This window comes from Colobus angolensis, unplaced genomic scaffold (assembly GCF_000951035.1).
Source record: "Colobus angolensis palliatus isolate OR3802 unplaced genomic scaffold, Cang.pa_1.0 Scaffold123, whole genome shotgun sequence".
Lineage (NCBI taxonomy): Eukaryota > Metazoa > Chordata > Mammalia > Primates > Cercopithecidae > Colobus > Colobus angolensis.
In genome coordinates, this window is record NW_012113475.1 from 4,822,738 (window position 1) to 4,842,581 (window position 19,844).

General features: G+C 34.5%; 1 protein-coding gene across 2 annotated transcripts in view; it reads left to right on the plus strand.

Annotated features, from left to right (window-relative positions):
* Positions 1 to 19,844, plus strand: part of GRID2 (glutamate receptor, ionotropic, delta 2) — a 1,517,061-nt gene that overhangs the window by 775,367 nt on the left and 721,850 nt on the right. Inside the window, exon 3 of one of the 2 annotated variants that reach the window (XM_011932743.1) lies at positions 18,233 to 18,517. The exons of the other annotated variant lie outside the window; for it this stretch is intronic. Within the exon in view, the coding sequence (XP_011788133.1) occupies positions 18,233 to 18,517 (285 nt within the window). The remainder of the gene's footprint in view (positions 1 to 18,232; positions 18,518 to 19,844) is intronic. 2 annotated transcript variants of the gene reach the window in all.

A 19,844-nucleotide genomic window follows, 5' to 3' on the forward strand; every position in this document is an offset into this window, starting at 1 on the left:
GCAGTGAGCCGGGATCACACCACTGCACTCCAGCCTGGGCAACAGAGTGAGACTCCATCTAAAATAAAATAAAATAAAATAATAAAATAAAATAAATAAAAATAGAAAAGTATTTCAGACCATGGTTGACTCCAGGTAACTAAAGGCATGGAAAGCAAAACTGCAAATAAGGGATGATTATTGAATTATGACAAGCCCTTCTCTGATGACTGCATTACAAGTTGAGCCATTTGCAGTGAGGTTGTCCAGAAATCTAGAGATAGTATATGTTTTTTGAGATACTATTTCCATTAATTCTTAAATTGTCTGTTTTTCCAAGCACACTTATTGTCTTCGTTAATTCAGGGAGCTCTAACAAAATACCTTTGATTGTATAATTTATAAACAATAGAAATGTACCTCTCACAGTTCTAGAGGCTGAGAAGTCCAACATCAAAGTGCCAGCAGATTTGGGATCTTATAAGGTGTCTGCTATGGGCGAAGGGGAAGGAAGCTCCATCAGGCCTCTATTAAAAGGGTACTAATCCCATTGAAGTCATTTTCATCAGGTTATAAGGCTCTGCCCTCATGACCTAATCACCTCCCAAAGACCCTACATCTTAATATCATCACCTTGAGAGAGATTTTATTATATGAATTTGTGGGGAACACATACATTTCAGACCATAGTACCTATGATTACCCTATTTTAGCTCAAACTATGATCAAGAGCAAGATTTTCCTCTTCAGTTAGAAAAAAACTTTCAAGAGCCACGTTATTATTTAACAAATATTTATTAAGCAGGGACACCGTGCCAGTAAAAAAAAAAAAAAGAAGAAAAGAAAAAATTAAAAACTGGTACCCTTTTTAAAGGACTTAAGAGTTAATGTGCTTCTTAAGCAAAAGATTATCCAACTAGTTTAGGCTAAATTATTTCAAATCATATTACATCATGTGTCCTCTTTGAACCTAATATTTACATATTTAGTTATATGACTTTTTAAAATATTTCACCTATATTTGATTAATGTTGAATAACCTAGAATCTTCAATGCAACTGTAAGCTTCTAAAGAGTGAGAAGACTTTGTAGTACCTTTTTCTTTTTACTCATTTGGGCATGTCCTTAACAGTTGATTGAATCACTAGTTATAGACTTTAATCTCCAAGTGATTATGATCTTCAGTAATCAGTAACTCCAAATACATTCAAATGCATTTTACGCTAAGCTATACTTCAGGATCCTTCAGTTTAAAAAACGTGAATAATGGTAATGCAAATTATATTTTATTATTATTATATAAAATATAACTTTGCTATTGATAGGACTTTCTGATACATGTTTTAATTTGTGCAGTATGAGGCAAATAGAGTACAATGATCATTGCGTACAAGTATGTGTAAAGTGAAGAGTGATCATTGTACTCTATTTGCCTCATTTGTGGGGGTGAAAAGAGATTAAAAAGGCTTCAAAATCAAATTTTCAGAATTATGGAAAATATCATTATACTACTACTGTAGATAGAACATTTATGTGCAATTGGAACATCCAACTCTCGTTAAAACAATTTCTATGGATATCATTTGTGAAAAGAGTTCAGGGCAGTATGTCATAGTAGAAGTAATCAATTATACCGGATTACTGTGTTTCCTGTAAAGACATAGGGAAGAGAATGTCTTCATCAGAAATGTTATTTCTAGAGACTGCTTCTTTTATATATATCCACAAGAAACCTAAATGCCTACTCAAAGTAGCCTTTCCTATTCACAAATGAAAAAAGAAAATTTTCAGTAATCTTATGTTAGAGTTTTATCTCTTTTCTATTTTGGGCGGAGGTGTAGGGGAAGAGACGGTGTTAAATGTAATTTATATGCATCCATGTATTATTTCATTCTTGCATTGCTATAAAGAAATACCTGATATTGTTTAATTGATAAGGGGGATTTAATTGGCTCATGGTTCTGCAGGCTACACAGAAAGCACGATGCTGACTTCTACTTGGCTTCTGGGGATGCCTCAGGAAACTTAAAATCACTGTGTAAGGTGAAGGGGGAGCAGGCACGTCACATGGCCAGAGCAGAAACAAGAGAGAGAGGAGGGAGGTGCTACACACTTCATGTGACCAGATCTCCCAAACCTCACTCATTATCACAAGGACAGTACCAAGGGGGTGGTATTAAACCATTCATGAGAAGCCACCTCCATGAACCAATCACCTCTCACAAGACACCACCTCCAACATTCGAGATTACATTTCAACACTAGTTTGGGGTGGGGACAACATCTAAACTATATCAATCCGTATAATATTAATATATAATTATATATTATAGATATGTGTGTATATATGTGTGTGTGTGTGTGTGTGTATATATATCTATATATATGTGTGTGTGTGTGTGTGTGCGTGTGTGTATATACTTAGAAGAAATTGGTTTCATTGTAAACGGATAGCCTTTCTTTGAAAAGTGCATAAACCCTTACACAGTGGGGGGAAAAATATCCAAAACACCAGGACATTAGTTAAAAGGCATATTATAAATAGGTCTCATCATACTCCTATCACTGTAAGCTTACAACGGTATACTGATTCTCTAGTAGCACCCAACCCCAACATAGAAACAGTAAAGTAAAAATGTCTGATAGTGAATCCTGAGTATGTAAAGCTGCTTTGAAGAAACAGAATTTTCTCAGATCAAAAGGTAACCAGTTAAGTCAGAATGTGCCAACTAGAGGAAGGACTGGTCAGTAATTGAAGCAAGAAGAGAGTAAGAGAGAAATATCATTATGTTTATGTTTTCTCCTGAGAGAGGTACCTGAAAACCATCTTGTCAGTCAATCACCACCTTTAATGCCTGAAGAAACTGAAACCCAAAGAGAAAAATTACTTTTACCCAAGGCACAACACTGATTCACATCTGAACTGGAACTAAAAATCAAGATTCCTTACTTACACCTTTGGCCTCTAGATTATAGAGCAAACACATTTACTCAAGCTTTTTCTCTGAAAGCAGCAGATTCTAGGCAACAGTGGAAAAATGAGGGCTTAATTGCTTGTTGGTTGTTTTGGTTTTCAATTTTTTCATGCTGGTGTCAATGGTTAGAAAGATTGTCATGTTAGCCTAGTATTTTGATTTTATGTCTTCACTTAGAAGAAACATTACCTTTTTATATTTAAGTTGCACACAAATGTATTAGTGTCAAAGATTTAAATACAATCCTTTTAAACTTGCACAACACTGCTTATAAAAACATATCGGAGAAAGGAGTCCACATGGCTGAGTGAAAAGCTATCTTTTGAAAAGTTGCCACAAATTTTATACTATATTTTTCAGGCATTATCTCCTTTCACTTCATAATTGCTGCTAGCAGGGGCCAAGCTAACCATTAAATAGTGTTTCTGACCTCATGCACTGTTCTATAGCTTTGTAAAGTGCATAGACAGTTTTTTTTTTTTTTCTTTTTGCCCAGAAATAGAAATGCTTCTGCTACTAAGTTGAAAGGCATTATTAGTGAAATTAGAATATGATAACAAACTGCAGATGGTAAAAGATTACTTCCTGGCAGAGAATAAATCCAAATGCATTTTATGCTAAGTAAAATGTGATTATCAAAAAATTGTGATAATAATGATTGATTCATGAATGGATAACTGTGATCTAGCTCCTGCTGCCAACTATATGTCTTAATCAGATCAAGATAGAATCACTAATTAAAGATAGAAGAAAAAAGAGAAATCACAATAAATTAGGATGAACATACTATCTTAACACAGTCATATGAGTTTTGATAGTTGCTATAAAATAAATAGAATAGCCATTTTAGTTCATTTTAAACCAAAATACATTATTCCGCCAAGTTTAAAATTATCTAAAATATATCTTATTACAAGATTATTTTAGTCAAATAAAACGTTAGGCACTTTTGAAATTAATGTTTACAGAATAAACAGGCAACAGACTGTACTTGATGTATCACTACTATGAAAGCTTTTGTGGGGTATACTAGCTATGAATTTCTAGCTATGAATTAAATGTTCTAACTTATTACATGTTATACTCACAGTTTAAGAAATATTTACTGAACTCTTCTTTATGCCAAGCACATCTGAGTTTTAAAAAAATGAGTATCTTTCCTCTCATGGAGCTTATATATTCTAGTCTTATTATACAAGAATATCAATATTTTCAAATAGTGTGCATAGGGAATGCTAAACAACACTTTTCTTATGAAGGACAGATTCTTTCCACTCTGTTCCTCATACTAAATTGTTGACTCCATTTAGGGGTCTTCTTTCTCAGCAGGAGTGGATTATTTCTGTAAAAAAAGTAAAATCTGAGTAACATAAAATGAGCTACTAGGGCTAACAGAACATGTATAGCATAACTAACCTACTTTACACCACGTCTGCTTTAATGATTAGACCACACCTTTCCTGTTTACTTAATTATTCATTCACCATATATTCATTAAGTGCCTAAAACAGACCAATATGCGTTCTAGGTTTAGGGCATAAAGCATTGAGCAAAAGACACAAAGCTCCTGCTCTTAGGTAGTTTATATTTTAGTGAGGAAGAAAGAGTAAAAGTAGAAAAATAAATATATAAAATACAGTCAAATGATGATGACTATTAAAGAAAATATTAAGTAAGATCAGGACATAAAGAATAACAGGGATGCTAATGAGAGGGGCTGCAGGAACTGAGGATTTACATGAAGAAATAAGATGAAGGAATATCTAGGTGAAGAGTACCCCACACAGAAGAAATAGAAGGAAAAGTGAATTCGTACAAGAGTGTAACCGATGAGTGAGCCAAAATAGAGGGAGAAAGGCTGATGGAAACAGGAGTTTAGGTTATATTCATGGCCAGGCAGAAGCCTATAAAGGGCCTATGGGCCATAATAAGAGAGTCCTTGTGAAGAGTTATGATTTTTCTTTATGTAGTGTGTGTGCCTGAATGGCAAAGCTATCAATAAATAAAATATTCATTAAAAAAATTATCCACGGTGCTATACAGAAGCAGTGCGCTCTTTCTAATCAAAATTACTACTTAAAGTCTGTTTAAATGTAATTAAAAACAGTGACTGAGTTTATAAGGTGCAAGGTACTGGATTTCAAAAAAAGCACTGGAAAAAAAAATGTCAAATCCAAAAGACTGACACATAAAGGCAATTACAATGCAACAAGAACTTAACTATGTTATAGGAATAATCAAGGAGCAAGCAAACTTCCTCCTCTGCTTTGAATGTAAAAAGATACAAAACACTTTTTCCCACCTACACGAGAAAAAGCCAAAAATCTATTAAACTCTAAATTTTTTCAAGCTGTAACTTTTCTCAAAGTAACCAAATAACCCGAAATCCAAAGAGGGACAAGTTCTTTAAAGGAGAGAGGGAACACAAAACAGTCTCCCCCGGCCAGGCGCAGTGGCTTACTCCTGTAATCCCAGTACTTTGGAAGGCAGAGGTGGGCGGATCACGAGGTCAGGAGATCGAGACCATTCTGGCCAACACGGTGAAATCCCGTCTCTACTAAAAATACAAAAATTAGACGGGCGCGGTGGCGGGCGCCTGTAGTCCCAGCTACTTGGGAGGCTGAGGCAGGAGAATGGCGTGAACCCAGGAGGCGCAGCTTGTAGCCAGCTGAGATCGCACCCCTGCACTCCAGCCTGGGCGACAGAGCGAGACAAGACTCCATCTCAAAACAAACAAACAAACAAACAAACAGTCTGTCCTTAGAGATAACCTAGGAGTAAGAGGTTACTATATTCCACACAGGCCAGAGAGAATCACTTGCAATTTTTATAAACTCATGAAGGCTAAATGTGAACTACTGTATTTATTTGGAATAGCAGACACAAGGGGAGTTTGTACTTATTTGCAAGCTATTGAAGTACTCTTTCAGCAAGTGCTCATGAGAAAGTTGGGATCAGAAGGATAGAAAACAGAGCTCTCCTGAGCGGAACTATGGCTGCAGAAGACCAGGCATAGTACTCTTGGGCTGTGAGCAATAGGAGTTTGAACTGTGCCGGCCCATTTTTATGCGGATTTTTTCAATAAATATATTGGAAATTTTCTTGGAGGTTTGCAACTATGCGAAAAAAAATCCACATATGAATGGTGTAGCCTGGAAATATTTTTAAAAAATAAGAAATGGTTAGGTAGGTCATGAATTCATAAAGTAAACTGGATACTAGCCTATCTTATGACTAGATACTAGTCTATCATTTACTACTATAAAATTTACACAGATCTATTATGGAAAGTTATAATGTATCAAAACTTACACACACACTTACAGACCTTACGTGGCACCATGCCCAGTCTAAAGAAATATAAACAAATGTCTAAATGTAGCATTAAATTATAACTGCATAAAATTAACTGTAGTACATATTTTACTACTGTTATAATTTCACAGCCAACTCCAGTTGCAACTGTGGTGAGCTCAAATGTTGCAAGTAACATGATGTGAGCAGATTGTCTCTCCAGAAAATTGTATCATGCAGTAAAAAGTAACCTCTCACCGTTCTTGCATATTTTTCACCTAGTGCAATACTGCAAACCTTGGATAACACCATGGACCCATACAAAGTGTGACTAGTAATGCTGGAAGTGTGTCCAAGAGGCAGAAAAAAAAAAGCTATGACATTACAAGAAAATGTTTAACTGTTTGATGTGTGTTGTGGACTGAGCTCTGCAGCTGAGTTTGGCATCTCAGACAGACAATTTATATTATAAACAGATAATGTAAACTTATGTTATTGAAAATACAGTATAGTACTATAAACACATGTTCCCTTGTGATTTTCATAATAACATTTTCTTTTCTCTAGTTTACTGTATTACAAGATACAGTATATATTAGCATATGGAATATGTGTTAATCAACTGTTCACATTGTTAATAGGACTTCCAGGCAACAGCAGGCTATTAATCGTTAGGTTTTGAGGTAGTCAAAAATTATAGTTGGATTTTTGACTGTGTGGGGGTTGACACCTCTAAACTCTGCATTGTTCAAGGGTTGACTATGTTTTACCCACCTATTCACCCTTTATCCCTACAAAGTAAAAACATTAAGATCTTGGGGAAGGGGGAAAAATCCTTATCCATGGGATACATGCAAAGACCTATTGCTATTGGTAAAGACTCCTGGGAGCTAGTCAGGAAACCATCTTGGTTCAAGCATCTTTCACAGATATAAGCCAAGGTTTGCAAATTCTGGGAGGCAGGAAACTCTCTCCAGAGACCAATCACAGATGAAAGGTGGTGTTTCAAAGACGAGGGGCAGTAACACTGAGAACACCCTGAGGCCCAGGGTGCCCATGGCCTGTGTGAAACAGAGGCTGGACCAGGTCAGCAGATAAACACAACAGAAGTCTACCACAGCGGGAGTTCCCAAGACTCACAGAGGACAGAGGCACCTCCACTTGATGCAGCTGTGAAGGGACAACTAAAACCTGAGGGAGAAAAAGAAACAGTGAGGAAAAATCTCTGGCAATGCAGGCCCTATTCTAAATACTACAAAGTAATAGCAGCCTGCTGCTAGAGGAAGCTGAAGCCTGTGGTGCACTGCACGTAGTAAGGGTGCACTGCACGTAGTAAGGGCAACAACAAAAAAACACATATCCATATCAATTTCTGACTAGATTGGCACAGCCATACACCAAAACAGCTTGGTAGGTGGAGAGAGTCTGTATCAATATATTCTATTTACCTCAGTCTGCAGTCTCTTACAGCAATCTGTCTAAAATTATTAGAAACATTAGTAAGAAAAAGCAATCCATTGTCAAGGTGTAAAGCAACAAAAATAGATTGAGCTATATCCTAGATGTTAGAACTATCACAGTGACTATAAAAATAACTAGGGTTAATACGTTATCAGGAAAGGTGAATGTAACATACATGAATAATAGGGGAAATTCAGCAGAAAGAAGGTGAACTAAAGCAGTACATAGAGGGAAATTTATAGGACTAAATGTCTTTTAGAAGAGAAGAATGGTCTAAAATTGACAATCACAGCTTCTACCTCAGAAAAGGAAAATCAAACTAAACTGAAATTAAACAAAATAAAGGAAATTATGAAGATCAGAGCTGAAATCAATGAGATAGAGAACAAAAGCAAAAGAGAAAAATCAATGAAACCAAAAGCTGTTTCTTTGAGACAATTAATAAAAGTGATAAACCTTTAGTCAGACTGATCAGGATCAAAGAAGATATCACATAAATTATCAATATCATAAAGAGAGAGCTGATATTACTTCAAATTTCAAGGGAATATTGCAAATACCTTTATGTCAGTAAATTTGACAACTTAGATGAAAAAGGCAAATTCCTTGAAATATAAACATTACCAAAGCTCACCTGAGGAAATAGATAAGCTGAATATGCCTGTATATGTTTTTAAAACTGATTTTATAAACTCTCTCACTAGTGAAACTCCAGGCCCAGAAAGTTTCACTGGTGAGTTCTACCAAACTTTTCAGGAAAAACGACTTAATTATACACAAACTCTTCCAGAAAATCCAAAATGTGTGCCTACATTCTAACTCATTTACTGAGGCCAGCATTATCCTTGCAAGGATAATTTAACATTCAGAAATCAATCAATGTAATTGCCCATATTAGCAGACTAAAAAAGAAAAACCATATGGTTATCTCAATAGATGCAGAAAAAACTTACAATAAAATCTAACTTCCATTCCTGATAACTCTGAACAACTCTGTTCCTGAGAAAACTCTGTTCTCAGCAATAAAAGGGGACTGCCTCGAACTCATAAAGAGCATAGTCCAAAAACCTTCAGGTTACACTATTTTCAATTGTGAAAGACTGAATATTTTTCGTTAAAAATCAGGAAAAGGGGAAGGGTGGCTGCTATTACTACATCTATTCAAAATTGGACTGGTGGTACCAGCTAGTGCAATAAGGCATGGAAAAGAAATAAAAGGCATACAGATTGGAAAGGAAGCAGTAAAACGGCCTTTATTTGCAGATGACATGATTCTGCCGAAAAGTCTACAGAAAAGGAAACTAGAAGAAGTGAGTTTAAGGTTTCATGATATAAGATCAATACACAAAATCTTATGTATTTCCGTAATTTCTGGCAATGAAATGTGGAAATTAAAATAAAAGTACCACTTACACCAGAATATAAAAGGATAAAATACTTAGGAATAAATTGACGAAGGTGCAAGATCTGTACACTGAATAATACAAAATATTGCTTAAATAAATTATTTAAAAAGCTAAATAAATAAGTTATGTACCATGCTTATGAACTGGAATCCTCAGTATTAGGATGTCAAAGTTATCTCTTTTATTTGTTTGTTTTTGAGACGGAGTCTCGCTCTGTCGCCCACGTTGGAGTGCAGTGGTGCATCTTGGCTCACTGCAAGCTCTGCCTCCTGGGTTCACGCCATTCTCCTGCCTCAGCCTCCTGAGTAGCTGGGACCACAGGCGCCCACCACCATGCCCAGCTAATTTTTTGTGTTTTTAGGAGAGACGGGGTTTCGCCGTGTTAGCCAGGATTGTATCAATCTGACCTCGGGATCCGCCCGCCTGGGCGTGGTACTGGGATTACAGGCATGAGCAGTTATCTCTTTTTATAAGCACATAGGCTGCTGAAGAAATAAGGTAATTAAAATAGCGTGGTGGTAGGGGAGTGTGTGGAATGGCAGGAAGATACAATAGCAAGGAATAGGATCTAGAAATGAGCATGAAAATGTGAATCAGTGTCAGGTCATGAAGAATTCTGTATGCCATGCTAAGTGTTTGATTTTCACTTGCAGAAGTTATATGATGACATTGAAAGTTTTATGTTTTTAAATTTTTATTTTAAATTGGTTTTAGATTTTCAGAAAAATGCGACAGTGGTAAAAATAATTCCCTTATATTCTTCACACTTTTCCTAACGTTAACATCTTATATAATGGAAGTGAAATTATCAAGAACATCAAAATTCACCAACCCCTTTTTTTTTTTTTTTTTTTTTTTTTTTGAGACAGAGTTTCACTCTTGTTGCCCAGGCTGGAGTGCAGTGGTGCAATCTCGGTTCACTGCAACCTCCGCCTCCAGTGTTCAAGCAATTCTCTTGCCTCAGCCTCCCAAGTAGCTGGGATTACAGGCAAGAGCCACCACGCCAGGGTAATTTTTGTATTTTAGTAGAGACAGGGTTTCACCATGTTGGTCAGGCTGGTCTTGAACTCCTGACCTCAGGTGATCCACCCGCTTTGGCCCAACTTCTTTATTAATGACTTTTTTATCTGTTTCAGCATTTTTGCCTAAGATCCCATATTTCATTAAAGTGTCATTCCTATTTAGTCTCTTCTAGTATGTAGCAGTCCCTCAGTCTTTTGTTGATGACCTTTAAAGCATGGGAATGACATAATGAGATTCAAAAATAGGTATGATTGCTTACAGTATAGATGATTGGAGAAAGTGCTGTAAAATCAAGCCAGCTTAAAGACAGTTTTGGTCATTGAGTGTGTGGTGATATCATTTGAATTAAGGAACTGGAAATAGGTATTTCAAAAAAAGAATAGTTTTGAGAAACATTAGGAGTAAAATTAACATATGATAACCAAGTTGAGGTGGAGGAACATGGGAAACAAAAGTGAAGAAATGATTGAAGATGACTTCTGAGATTGGATTGTGATATTCTAGATAGATAGCAGTAACTGAGAAAGCAACGTAAAATATTATTTTGTCATTCTCTATCTTTCTCTTTCACAAACATAAACACACTTCCCCACATCTTTCTCAAGATTTTATTCTTATTTTTATGGGATATAATTTTCTGGAATATATTAAATATTCTGTCATTCATCCAGAAAAAATCAGTTTTAAATCCAAGATGTTTTATATTATAAGGAACAATAATTTTAATAAATAGAATTTCTATAAAATGATTAAAAAGTTTTAAAGACAGACATATAATATGATCTGGATTATCATTCTTGCCACAATTATGGTTAATCCTCACTCTTTGCTTGTTATGATTATGGCCATATAGGTGAAGATTAAATTTTACCTATAATGACCAAATATGACATTCTGCACTCACCGAGTTTCCTAAAGTTCAATTGTTATATCTTCTATCAGCTGCCAATCAGTTATTAAGTATAGGACAGATAAGGTGTTGTTTTAGATAAGCTGATAATTTTATAAATCTGCAGGCTATTGGGAAAAGGCCTTTCTAAACTCAGTGTGAAGCAAAACAGTCCTAAAAGACTGACAATTTCATTGTATATAGTTTTAAAATTTCTGAAAAGCTACATAACTCATAAATATAAAATACAAGACTAAAGGCAGTTATATAAATGTGGATAAATGGTGGCACTGAGGCATGTAAAGGTCTCCTTCATATTAATAACAAAAAGACAAGCTCCATCATAGATCATATTTCTTGCCTCTCCTGCCAGTCTCACCTTGCACCACTCTCTACCATGCTCTCTGAACTCCATCCACTTAGCTCCTCTTTCTGCCTTTCTGGTATTTCATTATCTCTGTGTCACAGGATCTTTGCACATTCTATTTCTTCTTTTGGAAACATTTTCTTTACTCTTTTTCACCAAGGTAAGCTCCATCCACATAATTAGTTCCTACTTATCCTTCAAATTGCGGCTCTATATTCACTTCTGTAGCAAAGGCTTCTCCAATCTCCAGTGGAAAAATGTTTTTGGGCTATCATAGAATAATGTTCTCTTTTGACCTGGAACCTACTCAGTACATCATTATACATTCATATGAATATCTTCTGTCTTACCCATTGTACTCTTGCCTATTTTGGGCCATCTTGCACCCTAAGTACCTGGTACTTGCCTGATACAAAAATACATTTTACATATATGATATACAGATATATATATATATATATGCACATATATGTGTGTTCTTTGAAGAATTGTTACTAACATAAAAAGATAGAAAGACAGAAGATTGATCTGAATTTCCTTAAATCAGAAACCATGAAATGTATCATTGAAAAACTATAAATATACTAAATATAATTATATTAGTAAAATATGTATATTTAGTAAATATACTAAATATAAATGTGTTTATTACTATATATACTAAATAATCATATTTAGTATATTTACTAATTTTTGTAATTATATAATTATATTTAGTACATTTACTAATTTTTGTCTTGTATTTTAAATTTTATATATAAATTTTATAAAACTTATGAAAATATATAAATTATATATAAATATACATAGTAAATATCAAAAAATATGTGTTCCAGCCTTGTCTCTACTACTTAATAACAATGTAAAAATAAGTCTCAATTTAGTTTTGAATAAAGGGGAATAGGAAAATATTCACTCTAGTCATGCTGATCAAATGATAAAATGTATGTGAAACCATTCTGTAAACTCCAAACAAAATAAAAATAAAGTAATATTTCATCATTATCATTTTTATTACATCAATGATGGTAGAATCACTTTAGGTCTAATTAAAAGTGTACTCAATACTTTCTAGGTTCTTCTCAGTCCCATTTTGCAGCCTCGTTGAAATTTCCCTTTATATACATATGGAGCTGAAATTATTTGGAGCTGAAACTATAGAGAATCAATATTTTAATCCCAAACTAATTTTTTTTTTAAAGAGAATACTATTAAGGATTCTTCTTCTTTCTTTTCTTTTTCCTTTTTTATATCTAGGAGGCTGAATTTTTCTGAATTTTATAATAAGGGAGAGTTAAAAACCCTCCAAATTTTTCATATGGGCCTTTATGTTTAAAAACAATGATTTATTTTGTAGTCCTTCATGGCCCAGACATTCTAATCTAAGCCAGGTTTGAACCCCAACTCTGACATTTACTAGTGTTAGGGATTCACTAGTAGTATGATGGACAATGAATTTAATGTCACTGAGTCAGAATTTTCTTACTTGAAAGTTGGAATAATAATAGCTTTTCCGCACAGGGTTGTTATGAGATATAAATTGAAAAACATGGTGACTTATAATATGTGTCAGGGTAAATGTTTAATTCTTCTCAGGTTTGGATCACTAATTATAATTAAAGGTTCATGTTGGCTTTTAATGAGTGAAAAAGTCATTGAAAATTACTCAACTGAGTTCACTTGGTGGCTGGTAATCAACCATTTTAGCACTTTTATTTTGTAAGAAGGAATAAAATCTTAACAATTTTTAATTACAATTTTTTTTCTGTATTTTCATTTCCTAAGTGGATAATTATGATTAACTTGGACCTTGTAACACTATTTATATATAAAGACAAGCTTTATTTGGAAGAATTTGTTCCAGATGATTTTATTTCTGGCAAACTGCATTGATGATGTCCCGAATATAGACCATCTTTTAAATGTCACATCTCAGATGGTTGCTAAAATTCATATTTCCAAAGAATTCTAAATGTCTGGGTAAGCTGAAATTGTTTTGTGTTACTGTATTCCTAGAAGTATAAAAGCAAATGTCTGAAGCTTTTTGGTGGAAGATTAAAAAAGCAATCATAAATACTATATTTGTGATTCATTAATAAAATAAACAGAAAAAAAGAAATTAGATTACATTTAGTCATCATGGAAAGAATACACAAGTAGTGAAGTTCCACTGCCCAGTTATGGTCATTGTTGAAGATAACTGAAAATTATTGAAAAAATAATAAAAAAGCCACAAATATTAGATGTTCTGCAACAATTACTTCAAAGAGCATTGCAGTTACAATCCGCCAGGCTAATGTTTTTCAGAAAGGGTTACACATCAGAACTATTCAGGTAACATTTCATAATGCAAATACATGACTACCACCACCCTGGACTGAATACACTAGAAAGTCTAGGAGTAGACTTAGTCGTCTCTATATGTATTTTTAATCTCCACTTCTGATTGGGATGCAGGGCAGATTTTGGAAAGACTATGGTGGACAGACTGGGAGCTCTTTGAGGATAGAACCTGTCATACACATTCTCTGATCTCCAGAGAAGTTCCTGGGATATGACTGAAAGTTGATATTTATATTGATGAATAAATATGTCTTAATCCCTTCTGTGCTGCTATAACAGAATACCTGAGACTGGGTAATTTATAATGAACAGAAACTATTTTCTCACAGTTCAAGAGGCTGGGAAGTCCAGATCAATACACTGGCATCTGGAGAAGGCCTTCTTGCTGTGTCATCCTATGGAGGAAGGGCAAAGAGAGGGCAAGAGAAAGGCAAGGGGAGGCTAAACTGTCTTTTGATAAGGAGCCCACTCCCACAATAATAGCATTAATTCATTTAAAAAGGTAGTGCCTCCATGACCCAAACATATCCCATTAGGTTCCACCTCCCAACACCACCACATTGAGGGTCGAGTTTTCAATACCTCAACTTTGGGAGACAATTCAAACCACAGCAGTGTATGAATGTGATGAGCTAAAATCCTAATGTGATTTAAAACCACCAGAGGAAGTTATGTGAGGACAAACTGGTAAATATAAATAAGTCAGAAAAAAAAATCACAAAGAACATATGTGTTCAGAAAGGATGATGCTACCAAAAAATATTTCACTGAGTTCTCATTGAGTATTCAGTAAGAGGTAATAAATTTTTTTACTCTTTATGCATTTTATTTTAAATCTTATTTTACTTAGTAAAAAAAAAAAGACTCAAAAATATTTAGCTTAAGAAATGAAAACGATAGTGTACATGAATATATCTTAGCATAAATGTATGCATTTATAGAGCAGAATTAAATTCCATAACTGCAGAGTGACCACAAATGGTAAAAGTGTTGCAATTGCTATTAAAAATAATAAAAATAATAGTTGTGCTTTTGGCAGTTAGTGCAGGCTCCAAACATCTTTGATAGTGATAGAATCTCAAACAACTGGAGTCACAAAGCTAGCAAGCTTTTCAATATGGTCTGTATGTATAGATGTTTCTGTATACATGAATATATAGTATAAATAAATCACAAGGCTCAAAATATTAATAAATATGCCATTGGAATGTCCTAGGTTTAGATTATATTAATTTAAAATAGTGGATAAACACATACACGTTCTGATCTTCCAAATTCAGTTCTCATACTATATCAAATGAACTGGCTATGCATTCTATGAAACTACAACTCATAATAATGAAGTATTTGAATTGTCAAGACATGAAATTCTTGCAAAAGGTAGTCTGCTTTATTAAGCTTGGCTTGTGTTCTTATTGCAGCCTTTTATTCCCTGAAATCTCCCTTCAGCTGCCATGAGTTATCGTCTATTTTTTATACTAACCTTCATCTAGGGCCATATAGATCCAGAGCAAATCAATTTCTATCTTCCATGCTTCAACCAACATTTTGTTTTGATAAAACAGGGCAAAATGGGCATCAAAATACAGCCTTGAAGGGGAAATGGCAGGTTGCTGCAGAGGCCCGTTCTTATATGTGCACAACTGCAGTTTTGTTTTGAGTCATTCAGTCCCAATTCATTTTAGCTGTGTGAGCTCTTCCTTTCCTCTTCAGTGGGACTACCTCCTTTTGACAAACTTCACAATAAAACAACCTCAAATTGAGCTTTCCCCTATTTAGAGCTTTATCTTTACTTTGCTATGTAAAATTTTGGGGATACAAATACCAGACTCTCCATTGTTTGCTTGTTGTGGTGAAAAGGATGATGGGTTAGAGAGCTGGGTCATCTGTTTTGTTTTTTCATTGGGGGCGTGTGTGATTTCTTGACAACAAAGGGTTGGGCCCTATCAGAGGGATGTGCATTTATAACTGGCAGGCCACACCTCTCCCAGTCTCTTTCTATGAGAAACCCGACAAAATGATTTTGGTACTTTTCCTTATTGAGTCTCAAACTCTCAAAATAGTGTTCCAGGATGCCAGTTTACCAACAAGTCATCAAAAGCACAGCAGGTAAAGCCAATTTCCCATCCTTGGACTGCGTGATCACTAAATTATCTTTTAGGCCTGACATTATATGTTTTCTGGCTGCAATTTTAGATATTCCGATTTTGATTTTATAGGAAATTTTCAGTTATTCTTGCTAATATGAATAGCACGATAGGTAATACCAAATAGTCATCCAAAAACAAACTTGTTTATACAAAAACAACCAGTTTTAGTATCTGCTTAGTCTGTGTCCTTACTAATGGGGATTAATAGGAAGTAACTGTGGATTGGAAAAAAAAAGATTTTATGCTAAAGCAAATTTATCTACTAAGCAAGATTCATATATGACTTTTGATTTTGGAATATATCCTTCTAAATCTGAAGATTAAAACAGACAATTTTCCTGCCATGTTAAATGTGACAGAATATAATACTGAAAGTAAATTTTTCCCCAAATTTCAATGTTTATAACTGTATAAGTTTTGTGGTAGGAGTATGTAAAATATTATATTTACTTAACTACCTGTAATGAGTGTAAAGATTGACTCCAACTGTGTACCCCTTAAGGCACTTTTCTTATTTTGATTTTAAATGCTACAAACCAAAATCTCTTCTAAAAAGTGACTTTCTATTTGCCTATATGAATCATTAATGGTCATATATACCAAAGTATTGAAATAAAAATTTGACTACTCTTTTTGCATTAATTCATTGAAATTCTAAGTATAAACTTACATTATTTTCTATGAAAATTGAATTCGTGAACATGACTAGAACATGTAATTTTTGCTAAAATTAGACCTCACAATGTTATGGTCTAAGAAGCATACATCTGGGCCAGACGTGTTGGCTCACACCTGCAATCTCAGCACTTTGGGAGGCCGAGGCAGGCAGATCACAAAGTCAGGAGTTCGAGACCAGCCTGACTCACATGGTGAAATCCTGTCTCTACTAAAAACACACAAGAAAATCAGCAGGGCATGGTGGCACAGGCCTGTAATCCCAGCTATTCAGGAGGCTGAGGCAGGAGAATCACTTGAACCCGGGAGGCGGCCAAGACCGCGCCACTGCACTCTAGCCTGGGCAACAGAGGGAAACTCTATCTCAGAAAAAAAAAAAAAAAAAAAAAAATCAATCCTTGATGCTTTCACATTTATTGGAAACCAATATAATCTCTTTAATGATGCAATGCTTGACAAATATGTCTCTAATAATTGTTCATTTATTTTGCATGTATTGGTTGGCTTAACATTAATAATAATAAATTTATTTGGTGATGATATGCTTATCATTAGTACTGCACTTTTAAGCTTGCATTTTAAATCAGCCTTCATTAACTGGCCAGTTCATTATATACAAGAACTTACCATTAAGTTTTCCTTTAAGTTTTTAAAGAACTATGTAAAACAATCTATAATAAATTTTGAATCTTAAGAATGTTATACCTAGAATGCCTAAAATCTAAATAAGGCAGAACCAGTTATAAGAAATGAGCTTCTAAAATGAAAACTTTTCTTCATTGATTTCTTCTGCACTTATTTTTGAATTTATTTTTATTTTTTATCTTCAAAGTTTGCTATTATGAAATATTACCTCTTAACTCTTTTTTCTGTGTATGCAATTTCTTTACAATTACTTATAATTTATATTTGATCTAGTTTTAAGTACATTTTTGAGGTATGCACATAGCATAAAGTGAAATAAGAGATCATTATCATATAGTAGGAATTATAAATTGTTGATCTGGGAACCAGAATGAGACACTGGCTGCCATGTAGTATTTGAATTGATTTGATTTGACAAAAAGCTTTCTTACTGTCAAGGAAAATAACAAAAACATTTTTGTTTCTCCAATTTATGGAAAGGGGAAATGTCATCAAGTTTTTAGACACCAGAATCATTCTCTTTTCTGTGGCCAGAAATGCTTTCCTCCAAACCTTCATCTTTCTGTTTATTCAACAGTTTACATATTATCTACTTTTTGAAACCTTGTATTATGCATTCAGTAGGGAATTATCTTTTCTCTGAATTATAAATTGATAATTATAAAAGTTTATCTACCACTAATTGAATATCTATAATGTGAGATGCAAATAACAGACACTGTGTTTTTTCTAATCCTTGCAATAATCCTGCAATATTCATGCTATTTTACCCTTGTGACAGATGATGAAACTGAGCCAAGAGAAGCCAAATGATTTGCACAAGGTCACATAAATAATAAGAGCAGAAATCTTGGAATACCAATAGCGCTTTGTAATTTGAGGATCTCCTCACATAGAATGTTCCTTTCTAAAACATTTGCATCGGTATATAAAAAATCTGTAAGCTTTATCCATCCACTGCTTCTTAAAAAGGGAAAATATGTGAAACCCATTGACATTTTGAATATTACTGTGCTTTCTTGCAGCCTGTGAACTTATGAATCAAGGCATCTTGGCCCTGGTCAGCTCCATTGGCTGCACGTCAGCAGGATCCCTCCAGTCTTTGGCAGACGCCATGCATATCCCCCACCTATTCATTCAGCGCTCAACAGCTGGGACCCCAAGGAGTGGCTGTGGACTCACCCGGAGCAACAGGAATGATGACTACACTCTCTCAGTTCGCCCACCTGTCTACCTGAATGACGTTATCCTAAGAGTGGTCACAGAGTATGCCTGGCAGAAATTCATTATATTCTATGACAGTGAATATGGTAAGTGTTTATAATTTGTGTGGGTTTTGTAAGCTGATATTTGCATGAGAAGCAATTTCATTAAATCTTAAAAGTTTCAAGGATCTTACTCATTGTTATTTGTGGTTTTCTTGTCTTGTGATATTCTTCTTATAAACCTAGCAGCAACTGAAAATTGTGTTAAGGTATTTAAGTCCAACATTTTGGTATAAAGTCAACTTTAATTATGAATACCTATACCTACTTAATGCTTAGTTTACAAATGTTTCTAGAGAGAATCTGACTCCAACACATCTTGATTTTTTCAAATAATGGTAATTTAGTCATAAAAACGACATCATCTTTCTTCTCTTTCAAAAAAATATTTATACCTCTCTATAATGCAGAAGATCATATTGGATAACCCTAGAACACTGAAAATTTACCCCTTTTTATTAATTGGCTAAATGAAATCTGACAGATCTTGCTTACACCCTTGTGTAGACTTTAATACCTACTCAGTACTTAACTCCTTGGAGTCACTAAAATTATGTCACCATACAATCCATATTATATGTTGTCTGTAGTAGGAAATTTCACAAAAGTACTAAGTAGTATAAAAAGAATTTCTTTAATCTTCCAAGGTAAAACACAAAATATTGTCCCTAAATTTACCATCATTTGAGAATAAAATGCTTTGTCTCAGTATACTTACTGGTGCTTCATTGAAAATTAAACAAAATAACATTTTTGTTTACATTTATTTTTTCTGAATTTATCTACCTTTTTTCTAACTGTCTGATCCCAGATATCTTAACCTACAGATTCCCTCTTATTTGTGGCAGAAATAAAATAGAGATAAGTATGACCAAATGAGGGGAAATGAACAGATCTTGATAAAGAATGCATATTTTGAAACGTGTTTTCTTAGAGGTTATGTCTTGAGAAGGAGTCTTGGAAAAATTTTATGTTCAATCGGGATGGGTTCAGTTTTTACAATTTTCTGAAAAGAAAGTCAGGGAGGATTTCACTCTCTGTAGCGTAACTTATTTTTCTTTGCAAATAAGTAAGTAAACATCTTTAAAATGCCTTCTTGTCCTAAGCTAACCAGCAATGTGAACAATATTGGAGAACAGTTACACAAGAGTCGGCCAGAAAGTGCCATCAATAGAATTGAGAACAAACAAGTTGGCAGAAATCTAGGAAGCAACAAATAATAAAGAGCTCCTGTGGACTCCCAGGGAGGGAGAGCAAGTGGCAGTTACATTTATCCCTGAATATTCAAGGGTTGCATGGGGTTTTGGCAGCCAGAGTCCCATTAAGCTTGGTGGGTAGGCTTCAGCCAAAGTCTATGGCACTCTCTGGAAAC